The sequence below is a fragment of the Venturia canescens genome, chromosome 10 (genome assembly GCF_019457755.1).
Source record: "Venturia canescens isolate UGA chromosome 10, ASM1945775v1, whole genome shotgun sequence".
Lineage (NCBI taxonomy): Eukaryota > Metazoa > Arthropoda > Insecta > Hymenoptera > Ichneumonidae > Venturia > Venturia canescens.
In genome coordinates, this window is record NC_057430.1 from 10957695 (window position 1) to 10974109 (window position 16415).

General features: G+C 43.1%; 1 protein-coding gene across 4 annotated transcripts in view; it reads right to left on the reverse strand.

The window, feature by feature from the left end:
• The window catches only part of LOC122417392 (uncharacterized), a 130029-nt gene that overhangs the window by 32678 nt on the left and 80936 nt on the right, over positions 1-16415 (reverse strand). The window contains exon 1 of one of the 4 annotated variants that reach the window (XM_043430875.1): positions 9307-9388. The exons of the other annotated variants lie outside the window; for them this stretch is intronic. Within the exon in view, the coding sequence (XP_043286810.1) occupies positions 9307-9373 (67 nt within the window). The 5' untranslated portion in view covers positions 9374-9388. Of the gene's footprint in view, positions 1-9306; positions 9389-16415 lie in introns of those variants that run through there. 4 annotated transcript variants of the gene reach the window in all.

The following is a 16415-nucleotide window of genomic DNA, read 5'->3' on the forward strand; positions in this document are numbered from 1 at the left end:
AAGGAAGAAGGAAGAAGAGGTCGACGACGGAGGGGGGGCTACGAGTCTCCGCGAGTCATTCTTCATTAGCCTGCCATCCAACAGTAGGAGTACCGAAACTTCTTTCTCCCTCTCTCTCTCTCTCTCTCTCCTTCGGTGTGTGAGGAAAGCGCCACTCTGAATATTAAATGAGGAAACGAGGCGAGAGCTGGAGAGGCAAGAGGGAAGCAGCACCGCAAAGAGAGAGAGAGAGAGAGAGAAAGAGCTAAAGGGGGTTGAAGGATGAGAGAACAAGGGAGGGAGAATGGAGAAGTGGCAGCAGGCACAGGAGCTCTCTCTCTCTCTTTCTCTCTCTCTCTCTCTCTCTCTATACCACGCCCCAAATGATTCGATTTAAATTGAAATCGAAAGGAAGCTCTATAGCCCAACTATTGACTGTACATATAAACCTATATACAAATGTATGTGTGTGCGGGATAGTAGAAGAGAAGAATTGGAAGAAGGAGCGTCGAGATTCGCAGGGCGGACGAGAGGATTCCAAGAGGACATCCTAATCCAGAGCGTTCCTCTTACCCTGGGCGTTGGCCTGCGCCATCCAGTTGCTTGATTCACGTCTCCACCTCTGGCAATATAGTTAAAGAAGCATTTGGCTAAGTTAATGAACGAATGAGTCGCGACCCTCGCGGATAGTCTCGTCTCATTTCTCTCTCGATCTCCCTCCCTCGTGCCGCGCCGCTTTCGCTCTTTCTTTCTGTTTCACGTAGGCAATCGAAAATCGATAAAGTCTGTACTTTCTTCTCCTCTTTCTATACGCCACTCGAGAGGCTACGTTCGAAGGTAATGAAGGGAAAAAGCTGGCATAGTGGAAAAGCGAAAGAGAGAACGGGAAGAGTCGCTAATTTATCAGAGGGTAAAGCCATTCGGGTGGAATTGAATCGACAGGAAGATCAGATGACGGGTCCGGTGATCGGAATAAATGAATTTTCTTTCCTGGCTCTCTCCCCCGCGTGTTAAGAGTGACGGAATTTTTATAAACTCCCGTCGTTACACTTTTTTCATCCCTTATTTTTCCCTTCGCCACCACTTCTCTCCCCCGGTATTTTCTATTTGTTTTCATTTCTCTTATTCTTGTTTCCTCTCGATTCTCGTTTATGGTCGAACGCCCGATTGACAGTTTGTATACGGGTGAATTTACCGTACACGAGCCACGAATTACCAAGCAAATGGGGTTCGAAACCAGAGTGCGAGGGAGTGACGAGTTTCACGCAAAATAGGCCCTAATCAACCGCGCACATAGTGCCACGCCATTGAAAAGCCTCTGTGTATAATATGCGCGCGTGGCTCGGCGATCGTCCGGAGAGACCACGTGGAGAGTGAACGAGCGAGCGTGCATGTGTTTCGTGGTCGAAAATCGAATTTGTCAAACAATCGAGTTTCGCCGAGTGAGCTTGAGCTTTACTCTTCCATTCCGCACGCCGTTACATCGAAAGAATGCATACACTTGATGAAAATAACTTCGGTAATATGGCGATCTGCACGAAGAATGCCCGTTAAATTCTTGAACGCGGGATATCAGCTTAAATTACTGTGGAAATTCAACAAAAACATTTCCCGCATTATTTTTCTCTTCGGCTCCACGCATTTTGTGGCAATATAAACAATTCGGCCGTTTATTGAAAAATTGTACGACGCAAAATGAAATATTTCACTGCGCCGTTAGCGTTGCGATTGATAGAGACGAGAAGCGAACAGTGCTTTTCATGCCGAATGAAAATGGCCATGAAAAACATGTCAGTACATTGAAAACGTACTCGAGCTTCCGGTGCGTTTATTATAAGTTCACAAAGTTCACGGTGGCCGAAGGCTGCAGGCTGAAAACTGCCGCGCTCTTGTTTTCTCACGTAATGTAAAAATGGCAAGACATTTCGACCGGTTTTCAACGGGCAAGAAAAACTTTATAATTAATGATAAATACGAGGATGACACGGCGGTCCAGAGCTCGCGCGTTGCAACTTTCGTCGCGAATATCTTTGCGGGCAAAGTTAACATAAATATTAATTTCGTCGTCAGTGAAGGTAGATGGAAATTTCGATGGGCGAACGTGCTGGCTCGAGGGATGATAAAACATCCGGAGAGCAACAATGAAACTTGTAACGTCGCTTGCTCGTTTCCGCCGAGCCAACACGCTGCGCGCGTATTATGCACCGAGAGTATATCGCACGCGTGGACAAACGCTTCGGAGCAGGGAAACGCGGATCCGAGCGACGAACAAAGAGAGCAATGCCGTTGTGCGGGGAATAAAAAAAGCTAGATGTACACGAGAAGCATGATGAAAATGACGCGAGATAGAGAAGATACAGAGGCGCACGCAGCACCAATCAGGACTTTATTCATGCCCGAAATCACGAAATTATATGGTCACGTGCGCGGACGATGAAACGAGAGAGGTTTCACGAAAGAGCCTGCGAGAGAGGTATTGAAGGAAAATATTGCCGCGGGCGCGGAGGCGGTGCGGGACGCGATCGGAAGAAAGGGTTCATAGAAGGGCTCACGAGAGCCATTTTTTGCTCTCTCGTCAATACAGTCCGCTGGCCAAATAACGAATCAAATATTGATACTCGCCAGCGAATTTATCACTTTAATGATAGCCTCAAATATTAAAGGGTGTGTAACTCGATGAGAACGCGGTGGGCAATGTCGTTAAGGGGGTTGTTTCTCTTATTTTATTTACGTGGGAGAAAAACTTTTGCGTATACACGAGACTTGAATACAGAAACGAGGAGGACTCGATCGATTGATACTGATGTTGGTGAAGATTCGAAAAAGTAAATAAAAGTAAATTCCTGAGGATTAAGGCCCCTCGTGTACACTTGCAGCAGGCAAAAAAAACGTCATTTTCTTGATTTTATTACGACCATAAAATAAATGTTTAGGTGCTAAATTTTCAGTTTTTTTTACAATTTTGTTTTTTTTCAACAAAATACGAAATCCTCCGTCCAGGCCCCGGCTATTATTATAATAAATAAGTGGTACGAATTCGGTACGAATCGGATTTATAGTTTTTTGGTATCGTGTCGACTGCAAAAGTATTTTAAAGAAAAGACGATTCTGAGATAATCCCGTTCAAAGATTCCACTACTAGACGACCGCGCGCACCGGGCGGTCGGCTCAAATACCCACAGCTACGAATCTGACGCTCCGACCTTTATGAAATTTCGTAAGAATATTCTCCAGACACTCTACTTAAAAAGTATCCAATAAAAAAAAAGTTTTCCATTATTCCGCCCATCACAAGTGTAAATAAGGCCGCCTTAAAATCGTGAGTAATTTACTTTTCGTTAAATTTCTACCTCCTCGTGCACATTTCACGATCAATTTAAACTCTGTAAAAGCAAAGCTTTATTGTGTGCAGCCCCGCTGGGTTTCAGTGCATACTGAAAACACGCGGGTATCCTCCGGTGCGTAGTAACACAGCAGTAACGAGGACATTGTTCCTTCGCGAATGGCGCACGTAATTTCACGTATTCCTGATTATTAAGCTCATCGAGTACATGGAGGGGCAGGCAAAGTGGAGGCGCGCTGCCTTTCCGAAGGAGGGAGAAAGAGAGCGAAAGAGAAGAGACGATTCCCACATAGGTGGCCACAAATGTAACCCCGTAATATAGTGCCGCACGATGAGTGGCTGCCGAGAGCAAAACCAGGATATCCTACGACCCTCTCTCTTTGCCCTTTGAGCCCCCTGCCGCCGTCCACGTATTTGTAATTTCGCTCTCTCGCTCCCTGCCACGGTTCTTTCAGTGGCTGGCCCTTTCATACGAAATATCATGAGAAGTTTTCTCATGCGGAAGGCTACGCCTTTGGAATATAAAAACGCGTCGGCATGTGGGCCCGAAAACCCCTTTCAAATAATGTTGTTGCCTGTCGCCGTTTCTCGAGCATCTCACCACCGCATAAACTGTCATTTGTTGAAGAATTTTTCGCTCATCTCGTCCATTATTTCGAAAGCTCCTGAATAATTCGATTTCGGAACAGAGCGCTCATCAAGCATATTTTACATATTCGCATTCGTACAAGTCAGAGTCGATATTTTTTGATGAAACGTCGCCCGTTAAGTTGGCCCATAGCACGGTGAATTCAACTCTTCTTTTGTTGAATCTAACGAAATTGCCATTCAAAAAAAAATGTAATTGAATCCACTTCATTTTTTTGTCCAATTCAATGGATTTTTTTCGACGAACACACTTTTATTTCGCTCTACATATTCCGGATTTCAAATACCATTTTTTTTTCCCTCGGATACAATGTGAAAAGCCATTACGTTGATTGTGGTAGAATATAACGAGAGATTAGATCGAATAATAGGGGCCTAGAAGGAAAAAAGACAATTTCCATTTAGTTTCATTCGAAGGTATGAAAAGGTGTATCGAATAATTAACGAAGAGCTGAAGAGCCGACTTAATGCCGAGTGTACTAAGTCTAATTATATTTTATATAGACAATAATATAAATGTTTTTTTTCCTGGGCTATCCCTTTTTCATCCCCTTAGCAGCTCAAATGTGTCGCCGTTCGAGCCCCGAGGGATGCAATCATTGAGAAAGTGCGGTTCCGCAGTACATTTCTGCGGACCCTCGAACGCGATCAGACAAGGGTGAGAAAAAATAAAGGAGCGAAAGAGAGTCTGATCTTCGTTATTACGAGAGGTCGCGAAGGAGGGATGGAAGGAAGCGAGCAGGAGAGAGAAAGAGGGAGGGGAAGGGGAAAAAATTGCTGTTTTTGGTAATATTGGTTCTGGCACATTTCTCTCGACTGCCAATCACAAATTCCATACACGTCCGACACTTCTTTTTGCCATTAAGAGAAGAAGAGAAAGCCGGATCAAGAAGCTTCTAGCGCGAGAGGAGCGAAAAAAGTGTAAATACGTGTGAGAAGTGCGAGGAAAGCTGCGGAAACGTATCGTGAAAAAAATCGCAAAATTTCGACGTTAAAAATCCGGTTAAATTAAATGAGTTTGCACAGTTTTTAAAACGAGGATTAAAAATCGAGAGAAAAAGGCACCCGAGAATCGGGGACGAATAAAGAGAGCAGGTAAGAAAGGACGAAAAAAAGAATGTTGATAGCGCGATTGCAGCGTAATAATATCTGAACGCGTCTACGTGGTAATTCGTCTTGCGGACGAAAGAGAGAGAGAGAGAGAGAGAGAGCAAGCGTGCTTGGCATGTGTTATTCTTAGGTACACGATAACGCGAGAGCCATTCGCGTTTCGCGTTACCAACAAAACCGTGCGCGGCGACTCAGTAAGCACGCACGCATTATCGCGTGCCTGGCACTTCAGAAGCCTCGTTGTCGTCGTCTTTCTCTCGTACTGCATCGACGACGAGGCGAAATCGCTAGAGCAAAAACTAAAGCAGAGTCCCAAATGAATCGGGATATCGGAGGGTGCGTGTGCGTTGAGCGAAATTCTGCGTCAACGTCACGAGTTCTCATAATCCTGAACTCGAGTAATTCCTCACCATAATAATAATAATAATAATAATAATAATAATAAATATTAAGGAGGAATGTCGGTGTGACAGGCTAAAAATAAGGAATTTTGGGAATTTTTTTTTTTTTTGAAAAAACGGCTCGATCAAATTATTTGAAATTTTGTGAATTAATTATTGAAGTAATGAAGTATACGAGGAAATTTTTGTTTCAATTTTTAGTACATTTTATTAAGCGGAGGAGCGGTCGCAAAACGGCGTCTCAAAAAAAGACTCCTCGGCGGTTGACACCACAAGTGCGACAGCAAGCGCATCTGAAACGGAAAATTCAAAAAGATTATTAAATTATAATAGTACAGCTATCGCAGCATCGTAGGAAATTTGAAAATATTGATTAGAAAAAAATGGCGGCCATTTTAAAAAGGAATTTAATTTCACACGAAAATTTTGCAGTAAATTTTTAATAAAAAAAAGTAAACAATTTAAAAGAAAGATGCGACGATACCGATAAGTTTATGAAGAGACACTCTTTGAACAAAATTTGACAGAGTTACGCTGTCAACCAGGTCAAAAAACATGGTTTCGAGAAAAACGCGCTTCAAGTCTTGAGAGGATAAAATTCTGTAATGTCCCTTGAATATCAATATAAAACAAGTTCTTACCGATTAGTCTGCCATCCCTGGACCATACAGCAGCTCTCTTGCGCCCAGCAAGTTCTTTTTTCACACTGATATTCTCCCTTAAACAACTGAAAACAACCGTGATTATCGTTCACTTGAAGCATGTACGGGAGTCGAGAATGCGTTCTCGTGGAATCGACTTTCGATAGGAAATGTTTTCTCTTTCACGATAAATTCTCGTTGACGTGTGTGACGAGCGAGAGAGACTCGAGGCCGCAGTTATCATCTACATTCGCCGTTCAACTATGCGTATCCACAATTAATCTATTGAATGTTTTCTCGTCATTCTATCAAGCTCGCGTGCCAAGGGTTTCAATTATTATTTGCTTTTGGTTGTTTTATTTTTACAGCGAGAGAAAATAATATCGCTCTCGTAGCTTCTCGTTTTACATTGTATCGTTTCATTGTTATTATTATTATTCAAATTTTTCTACTGCGAGGCAAAAAAATTGCCCCCAGGCTCTGCTGAGAGATAAATTTCAACGAGAACGTAGCGCAAGAGAGAGAGAGAGAGAATGAAATTGTTTTTGTTCAGGTTCTGCATGACTAACTAGCGCTTTTGACCTCGCGTCAGTTACAGATATTGATACGAATCAATTAACAGACATGTTTATTTGCTTTTTTTATTTTACGAGAGATTCACTATTCAGCAATGTTGCTCTGTCTCCCTCGAAGGATGCGCATCCTCAAGAAAGCCTCGACAAGTTTTAATATAAACGCGGAAAAGTGTGAGTAAGCATTGCGGATGTCTCCGGTGATTCACGGTTACGACACGGCATTCCAGGGACTGATTTCACCGGAGATAAAGAACGCGCTTCTATACGCGGCGATCGATTGCTTCGAGTCGCGTTACAAACGCTTTTGTGAATAAAACGGAATTCGGAGAAAAAAATCGGAGCTTTCGAGCCAGCGATGAGAATCCAGCGAGGGAAAACGTTGCTGGATTTTTCATGAAATTCAGGGAGACAACAAAATCGAAAATTTGTGATGAGCTTCCACGAGGAATCGTCGAATATTGAAAAATATTCGGAGATTTTTCAATCCCTCGAGGCCAGCGCTCGAGTTTATTTTCCGGACAAACTCGTGGGAGAGGCTAGAGATGGAGAGCGGACACGAGTGCATGGCGCGTGCTCCATTTGGTGAGATCTCGAATTATTTCCAGAGTTTCAACATTTCGGATGGAACGAAATAGAAAGAGAGAGAATCGCCGCCAGGGGGGGGGGGGGGGGGGAGGAGGAGGAATTGCGAGAGAATTGCGTGTGCAACAGTAGAAACGATCGTAACATTCAGCGCCGACTTCCATTCCCTTCCGCCCGTAGGCCAGACGGCCCTTCGCTTCGTTCGCTTGATTCGCGCGTGCCGCCGCTGGATTCGCAGCATCACAGAACGCGTTTGTGTGTTTGGAAATGCAATTACGCCGAATGTCCAAAGCAGATGCCTGGCGGTCACTCCGCCGCGAGATCCTTTCCGCGTACACATGTACCAACACGCGTATATGCGTTCTCTTACTCCCTCCGGCTCCTGTTTTCTCTCGAATCCTTCCCTTCAACCCTCTTTCCTCTTTCATCTGCCGCCCGCGACCCCTCTCTTCGGTTCCTCCCTTGCGAGCACGGTCAGAAAGGAACCTGCTGCTGGGGGTGGTGGTTGTTTCAGCATCCCTCGTCATGTCTGTCCGGCCTTTGTTCCTGGAGCGGCAGAACCAATAAATGCCCACTAAATCCACTAATGCATAGATCCGGAATTGCCTAAACACATACACGAATGTGCGCAAAGGATGGAGACGCGATTGGGGCGAAAGCTTCCGCGGGCGTCGGTGAGTTCGAGCCCTCGCGCGTGGTCGGTGCAGAGGGACCGGGAGCCAGAAATTTCGGGCTTTAAGCACATTTTCCTTGTGCACGCATAGTGCGTGTATTTCTTGTAGTTTGAAAGAAACGACTTTCCGCTGGATTTTAATGATTTTTCGAGAAGGCGTGAAGTTATAATTTCCTAAGGGATGCGAGCTCGAGCTCATGTGCCGCGCGAAGTCTGAGGCTGAAATAAATTATTGAAAGGGAGCCCCGCACTCAACCGAGAAGAAGAAAACTCTAGTAGAAATAAAAGGGGCAAATTTTCAGTAGATTTTGGGGCCATTGAAAGATTGAATGAGCACATTCAGGAGGCTGTGACGAGGGTTGGAAACAAGCCACGAGGACAAGGCCGAAGGGCTGTTGCGAGAGGACGTAACGGAAAGAAAGACACGCGCGTCGCTCGCAGGAAGAGAACACACTTTCCTCGTGTCTCTTTTTTTCGCGAGAAAAACTTTTGAGCCGAGTTTTTTGCCTTCCCACCGAAGTGGACACATCAGTGAACTTTTCCGGCGGCACCTCCGCGCCCCCCCGCGTTTGCTCTTCTTCTGTAAGACACACGCGAGCAAACGAGGTTATCCAGGGCCTTGTGTGTCCCGTGAAAAAGTCACTTTTTCTTTGACTCACTTTTGCGACCGTGAAACAAAAGCCCCGAGAGCCGCGAAACCAGCTTGACCCAATATTCCGGTTCCACTACGTGTGTCCCGCTGTTTGTGCGGTTGAAAAACTTTAGCAGCATCCGTGACGTAAATTAGTTTACTCTCGAGGCTAAAACACGTAATGAAGAAAAATACAATGCGGGAGAGAGCGTTGCACGAGCAGTAAAGTAAAAGTGGCTATAGCAAAGAGAAGAAAACGGTAACATACACGAAAAGGAGGAAAAAAAAGAAACTAAGAAAGAAAGAAAGAAAGAAAGAAAAGCTGGGCGGGGGGCGGGCGAGGGTTGAGAGGAAAAAATAAATAAAAGAGTCAACAAGGGAAAAGAGAGAAGGAGATAGAAAGCAGTGTTATCCGGTGCTTCATTGTTGGCAGACGGTTTGCTCGCCAGCAGTTGGACAAAAGATTTTCTCGTCGTTGCAACGACGGAGCTTGATGCGAGTCTGGCTGGGCTTGGGGGCAAGTGAAAGAAGAAAATAAAAAGGAAGAAAAAAGGAGAAGAAAAAATACACCGGTGAATAACAATGGAGCAAAAGTACCGAGAGCCTTGAGCAAGAAAGAGAAGAGAACAAGGCACGCCCGGGTGGACAGCGAAGGGGTGCGCGGAGGGGGGGAAGGGTCGGGAAAGGGGACACGGAAGATAGAAAGGGCTTGATGAAGCTTACCTCGACTCACGCGTTTCCGGAAGTGAGGACATCGCGTCGGGGTTAACCTCGAAAAGTAGCCCGACATTGACAACGACGACCCATTCAAGATATGTTCTTAGCCTGAAAGGGGGCCTCGGTCGACTCGTGTACACCCGCTCGAGTATATAAAAACGAGAGAATGCCCCGTACGAGGAATAAAAACCTCCCTCGGAGTCATTATCATCGTCGTAGACCGCTTTACTCTTTCTCACAGTATGTCTCGTGGCACACGCAACTGTAAATCATTCTTTTCATATGAATCCTATCAACGCTCATATATCTGCACTGGATTAATGGACGATTTGTGAGTTTTTCTTGAAAAATGTTAACTCGTTCCCTCTCATTTAACTTGTAATTGTTTTGTTGTCCAGAGCTGTGTACGCAGTGAGGAATGATGAAAAATTATTATCTTCATATAATTTAAAAAATTCATTGATGAAAAAATCGACTGATTTTGAGGCAATAAACTCGTTTTTAGTAACTGTGATTCGTTTGTTATGATTGAATATGAAGAGAAAAAAAAAAAAAAAACGTTAATGCTCGCAGCAATCCGTCGCGTTTCGAATAAAGTAATTAGTGGATTCGAGACTCGAAGCTTTCCATCTCCATCTTTTTTCGGTCGATGTCGGTTAAGCATATTTTTATTCAGAAGACAATGGTGGAAGGATTGAAAATGTAAGGGAGAAAGGGGCGAGGGGGAGCCGGGATTCTCTGCTCGGGAAATGGCAAAATATGAAGGATTCCGTTTGAAAGTTTTGCTTTATCTTCTATGGCGAGAGAAAGAGAACGAAGGGAGAGGGAGAGGGGGAAGGAACGATTTAAAATACACTCGCGGCTCTCATCCTCGCCCCTCCGGGCTTTTCTTTACGCTCGAGGGAATAAATCCCGCGGTATTGGAAGGTAATACCCGGAGGAGCCGAGGAAGCCCAGCATCACCACCGTAACCACCATCGGCCCAGCCGTTCCACTACATTTCCCTGTGCATTGCATCCACTCGAGGTTTGGCTCGCGGATAAAGGCGAGCGAGGTAGAAGGAGAAGAAAAATTGTGAGAAAAGGACAAAAGTGCGGAGGAGAGACCGAAAAATAAAGAGAGACGAAAACCGAATGGAAAAAGGGGTGGGAGAGAGAGAGAGAGAGAGAGAGAGAGAGAAAAAGAGGGCAGGTGGGGTGAGAAGGGAGAAATAAAAAGTAAAAGTAGAAATGGAGCGTCGGTGCACCGGCCTCGTCTTAAAGAGGACGTGTTCCGATGTAGCAAGCGTTAAAAGAGAGTTGGAAAATCGGTGCTCGACGGGCGCGAGAAAAGGAGAACGGATCGCTCGGACCCTTCTCTCGCGTTCGATCCTCGCAGCTTCCCGAACAATCCGAGTCGCACACTGTGGTGAAGATAAATAAAAAAGAAAACTAAAGGAATAACCCTCTTCCTTTTTATTCTTTTTATTTTTATTTTTTTTATTCTTGCTCGAGAAGATTCGAGTGAGTGGCTCGTGTGGGCTCAATCTCTTTTGGTTTTCCCTATTTCTTCGTGTTACTTTTGTGTATACAACATGCGGCAGGGAGCCGTGTGTGCGCGCGCGTTTCTGCCTTTTCCCTTCGTTTTTACTTCGTTGAAGGAGCGCTCTCTCTTCGTGTACACTGAGCGCGTACAAAGTTGAATGGTCTTTTGAGAACACACGCGGGGAGCGAGAGCGTGTGCGAACCAGCTGTCAACGAAACACCCCCTCAAGAATTTTGTCCCTTTTTTTTATTACGAATATACTTTTGACCAGGTCGATATGAGAGAGCGAGAGAGGAAGGCGAGGAGAAAAGAAAAGCGGAAAAACGGCGAGAGAGAGCGAGAGAGAGATACGGTGAATTTCGTTGTCTAAATCGAGGGTTCGCGAATTCATTAAAAACTCGAAATGCATTCACAGCAAGCAGCCGTAAGTCTCCAAAGCACGTGGCAAAAATCAGCGAGAAATACCTCGAGAAGAGAATTTCGTATAAAAGAAAGATGAGAGAGGATAATGAGAAATGGAATGGAAAGAAAAATGATAATTCACAAGCGCAGTTTACATCGCGTTCGTCGAGTCCCCGAGCCAGTATAAATTCTTTACCAATGACACAGACCGAATGCCACTGTCCGACCGCCTCGTAAACACAATAAAAATCTGTCTACGAGATTGCTCTCGAGAAATTTCTTCCGAGATATCGCATTCTCGGACAGTTGCTTGTCTCATTTTTTCTTTCCTCCTTTCTTCCTTCCACGCTCTTTTTGCTTCCCAACCCTCCGCGCGTTTAACGTGGAATTCCGTGGGCCAGCGACGCGAGCCAAGGTCGAAGATCGTCGACCCAAACCACCCCCCGCGCCCCTTTTCATCCTCGGTGAATCGCTGGTTAAAGGTATTTTGTAATATAAATTATTTTCTTGGGCGAAAAACTCCAAGAATCTGCCATCAAAAACAGCCTCGTAAACGACGAGGGTCGAGACTCGAGTTTCCTCGTCGTAACTTCAGCAGGGATGAGACACCGAATATTTTATAAGCTAAAAGTAATAATATACGAAAAATCATTTATTCCGATGGCTGTTTTCAAGAAAATATTACGATTGTCAGACTTCGCCTCGATTTCATGATTCATCATTGAATATTCATCAGGCAAATATAAATTTGTCGATTTTTTTTTTAACGTCATATAATAAAGAAGTTTAACGAGCCGGAAAAACGTGAATGACGAGCAGAAATGATTGAGTTTCGAATGAATATTCGAATGAAATAATTCACATAATTTACGACTGAAAAATTTCGAGGTTCGTCGACGCTCGTAAAGAGCTTCACAAAAGTGAGATTAAATTATGATATTTTAATGAGTGTTAAATTGAATTAAGCCGGAGGAGAGGTGGAAAAACATTCGAAAGATGCTTTCGAGGTGTGAGAAAAGTGTAGGAAGGTGCGCATCACGTAAAAACACAACGATTTCGTAATCCAATTTATGAGCGAGAGGCAACAAACGCCAGTGTACTTCCGGCCCTTAATCCAAAGGATTAACTTACCCCCTCGGTTATAATACTACTTACTTTCGCCTTCTCCTCCTTCGGCCGCTCTATATTTATGTTTATAAATAAACGTATATACGTCGCGCTCGTGTACAGTTTTTTTGTCACCGTCATCTTTGCAGCATCCCCGCGATTTATGTACTAATCCGTGAGGGAAGCCAGAGCTCTCGTCGAGAAGTCGCACTATATGTTTTGCTCTCTGACATACGATCGTCTATTTTTAGGATTTTTTCTTCCCCCCTTTCTTTTCCTTCTTTCTCTCTGGCTCTCTCTTTATGTTTTCTTGTTTCTATGGTTGAATTACTTTCTTTTTTTTCTCTCTCTCTCTCTCTCTCTCGCTCACTCCTTTTTTCTCTCGTTTCCCCAATTTCTGTCGCGCTTTCGACGTCGCGTATTTGACTGAAAGCATTGGCGCGACGAAGCTTTATTCGTTGGTGCTTATTCGAATGTGGGTCGATATTTAAAACGGGGAGAGAAAATGTTCGCTCGACGATTTATTTTTCGGAGGCAAGCGGCGGGCGATGCCGCCACTCAAATTTGAGTCATTAATTGATTCGTTATTTTGACTGGTCCCGAAGTCACCAACATTTTTCGTTCAGTCTCTCCTTCTCGGCTGCTCGTGCGCGATGTATGAATCATCGGGATTTTCCATTTATTCCAGTGAAAATTTATCGACTCGAGAGACCGAGAGGGAAGGAGAGATGGAGGGTGCAAAGGGAGGAGAAAAAGGGGTTGTACGAATCGAAGAGGCGATTTAAAACGAAACGTCCGAACGAGAGATCGGGACAAAAGCACATCTATCTATACTCCTGTACTATTTTCACTCTGCGTTGGCAAAGCTTCCTCTCTCGTTCTCTCGAGTTTCGTAAATTTTCACGTCGATACACATCCGCGAGAGAGAGAGGGAGCGAGATGCAGCCAAAATCGCGGCCTCCTAAATTCCCAACCAAAACTGGCACGATACACATTTTTTATATTTTTTTCCCCCTCTTTTCCAAACCTCGATAAATGTTAAAAATAATAAAAATGAAAATCTCTCGCGCTGCTCGTTGTACCGAAATCGCAGTGCACTCCCGAGGAACAAGTGGCCTGGAACATGTCGCCATATTTTCGTCTCTCATTCGCTAAACAACTTATCTTTTCGCATTTCAAAATGAAATACAGTAACACCGGATCCTCTGGCTACAGCCGAAGAAATCATTTTTACTTTTTTGTTTCACGGGCTTGCCCATTTATAAATGGAAATAAATAAATCAGCTGAAAATAAAATGAATTACTTCTCGAGCACGAATCTCGAACAATTTCAATCAGCGGCACGATTACGCGCAAATCTCTCGGCACCCCCTGCTCCCATAGGAACATATACTTTTCTTAAATCCTGTGTACACTATCCCACCGAGGAAAAGAAGGGGGCGATGAAGTTTAAAAAATGCTGGAGAAAAGGAACATCGAAACTCGTACGTGGAGCATCTCTACCTCTCTCGCCATTTTTTCTCGCTCGTCCTTTTTGTCACCCCCCCCCCCCCCCCCCTCCCCCCCTCCTGCCGAATCTTCCCTTCCTCTCACTCACCCCTTGCTCGACGCATTAGCATATAAATACAATTCTAACACCCCGTTGGAAAAAGTTTAGTCCTCGGGAACGAAGGATCCTGTATACAAGAGCCAACCTCTGCCAGGTAATGCGTTTTACTCATGGAGACACACTTGGATCCAACTTAAATTTGGATAGTTAAAACGTGTTGTACGAACGCTATATTTTGCAGGTTTGTTCGCCACCCCCTCTTATTTTTCTTTCCACGTTTTTACTCAACAAAAAGAAATCAATCTCGAGCGAACTCGAGCTTCGGTACCGCGTAAACACCCCAATTGAAAACGAGGAGAGAGTTTACGGTTCGAACCCTTCGAGAATTCCGAGCTGAAGAAACGACAGAAATATTTCGACTGAGGAAACGCTTGATTCAGTGTTGGCGAGCACGACGAATTTAACGTCGTTTATTCTTATATTTTTATTTAAACACGATCGACACTATGAAGAGAACAAGTACTTGAATCAGATATTTCCATGGAGATTGGAAGTAGTAAAAAACAAACGAATATAATTAAGCAACAGTGTAACCAAAGTAGAAATGCATGTGGAAGATTTTAATATTAAATAACTTTTGAACAACTGCACGATGATTTATTTGTCCCCTATTTTTTAAGATTTATTCACATTTCTCATCTACACCGTTACGGAAACGATGCAGAAGTTGGGGATTCGAGGAAAGTGCTTCAGTATCGCGTATTTCGTGATCAACAGGATTGGTCCGCTTTCGAAAACAAGACTACGAGAGGGCAAGAGAGAGAGAAAGCGCGAGTCCCGGGATGGGGAGTTGAAGGGAAGAAGAAAGTAGAAAGGACGATCGAAGCAATCGAAGCAGTGGGGCATTAAGGCCAAGACGGGGTTGTTTTCTAGTATATATTGCTTCTGGCGGAAAAGCCTTGCGAGACTTCTTTCGATTCGTGATATATATATATGGTCTGTAGCTCGAAGTCTCACTGAGTTATAGCGTGACCTCTGACCCGGACGATTTCTCAAGTGGCGACGATCTCTTTCGCCCCCTCGAGCATCCAAAAACCGACCAACACAAATCGACCTTTCGCACAAACGTTTACGTCCAATTTCATAATAGTCGCTTATCTACATCATCAAAAAAAGAAAAAGAAAAATAAATCACTCGAATACGTGAAACGACCGATGATACGATCGTCATTTGTTTTATCTGAGATTCGAAATCTGAGATGAAAATCGTCATCAAGTAGCTCCCATTTTTTCCCCATTCTTATGTCAAATACCTTCAGGAAACATTTCTCCATGAAGCTAATTGACTGCGAAGTTTGAGAAGGTCGATTTTCATGGGTCCTTGATGAACGGACCCTTTTGGATCAACGTGAGAATGTACGAGGACCGCGAGACTGAATATAATATTCATACAAGTGTTTATATTAAGCGCACATTATTTTGAAATAATCGATATGAGCAAATACGCGTAGATATTGATATTGACATTGATTTATTTTTATGTCTCTGGAAAAGCACGGAAGCAATAAAAATAGTAGTTTGATTACAGGTAACATCCTTAAATTCTAATTTATTGGAGAATCAATGTTTGCATTACTTTTGAATAAATTTGCACACTGGTGCAAATTTGCACTTGAACTTTTCAAAATATTTTATTTCATCCATGAACCTCTATGGAATTAATCTTACAGCGGTACTTTTTAGGGGTAACAATTCCTTAGTAATATATTACAATCATTAAAAGAATTTAAAAATCAAGTTTTATTATGGAAAATTGGCCAAATTCGAGATAGGAATTTGCACCAGTGTGGTGTCTACGGGTTAATAACCGATTCCACAGTGTATGGTACAATTCAGTATTGATAATTATAGATGTTAAAACAAAAAAAATGACTGACAATATTATTGACATCATACTACTGGGCTGACACAGGACTATCAGTTCTAAAATGCTTCCCTACCCAAACAGAAATATTTTTGTTCTCTTTTTGCGTAAGAAGATGGTTAAATAATTCGTTTTTGAACGGACTAATAGATGAAATCGATGTCATTTCTCTGGGTAAAGAATCCCAAAAATAGCAAGAGAGACAGGGAGATTGATTGAATATATTAATCCCTTAGACTATGTTTCTGAGGCAATAACAATAGTAAATAATAGATCATACAAAAACACAAAAATAAATCATACGAATGAATGATAAAAGAAAATGTTCAGTAATGAAAACAAAAAAAATGTGCTAGTATTGCATAGAAAAATAAGAAAGAAACAATAACAAAAAGAAATAAAAAAATAAAATAAAATAAAATAAAATAAAATAAAAAAATTTTAAAGCAATAACAGAAAAAAGTAAACATAAATTGAGAATATTCATTAAAAAAATATTGTATAATCATCGTAGTAAAAAAAAAGCAGAAAAAATTAACAAAAAGATGAAATGAAAACAGAGTTGAAATAATAACAAAATAAATCGGTTCACGCTCTCAACAAATATCA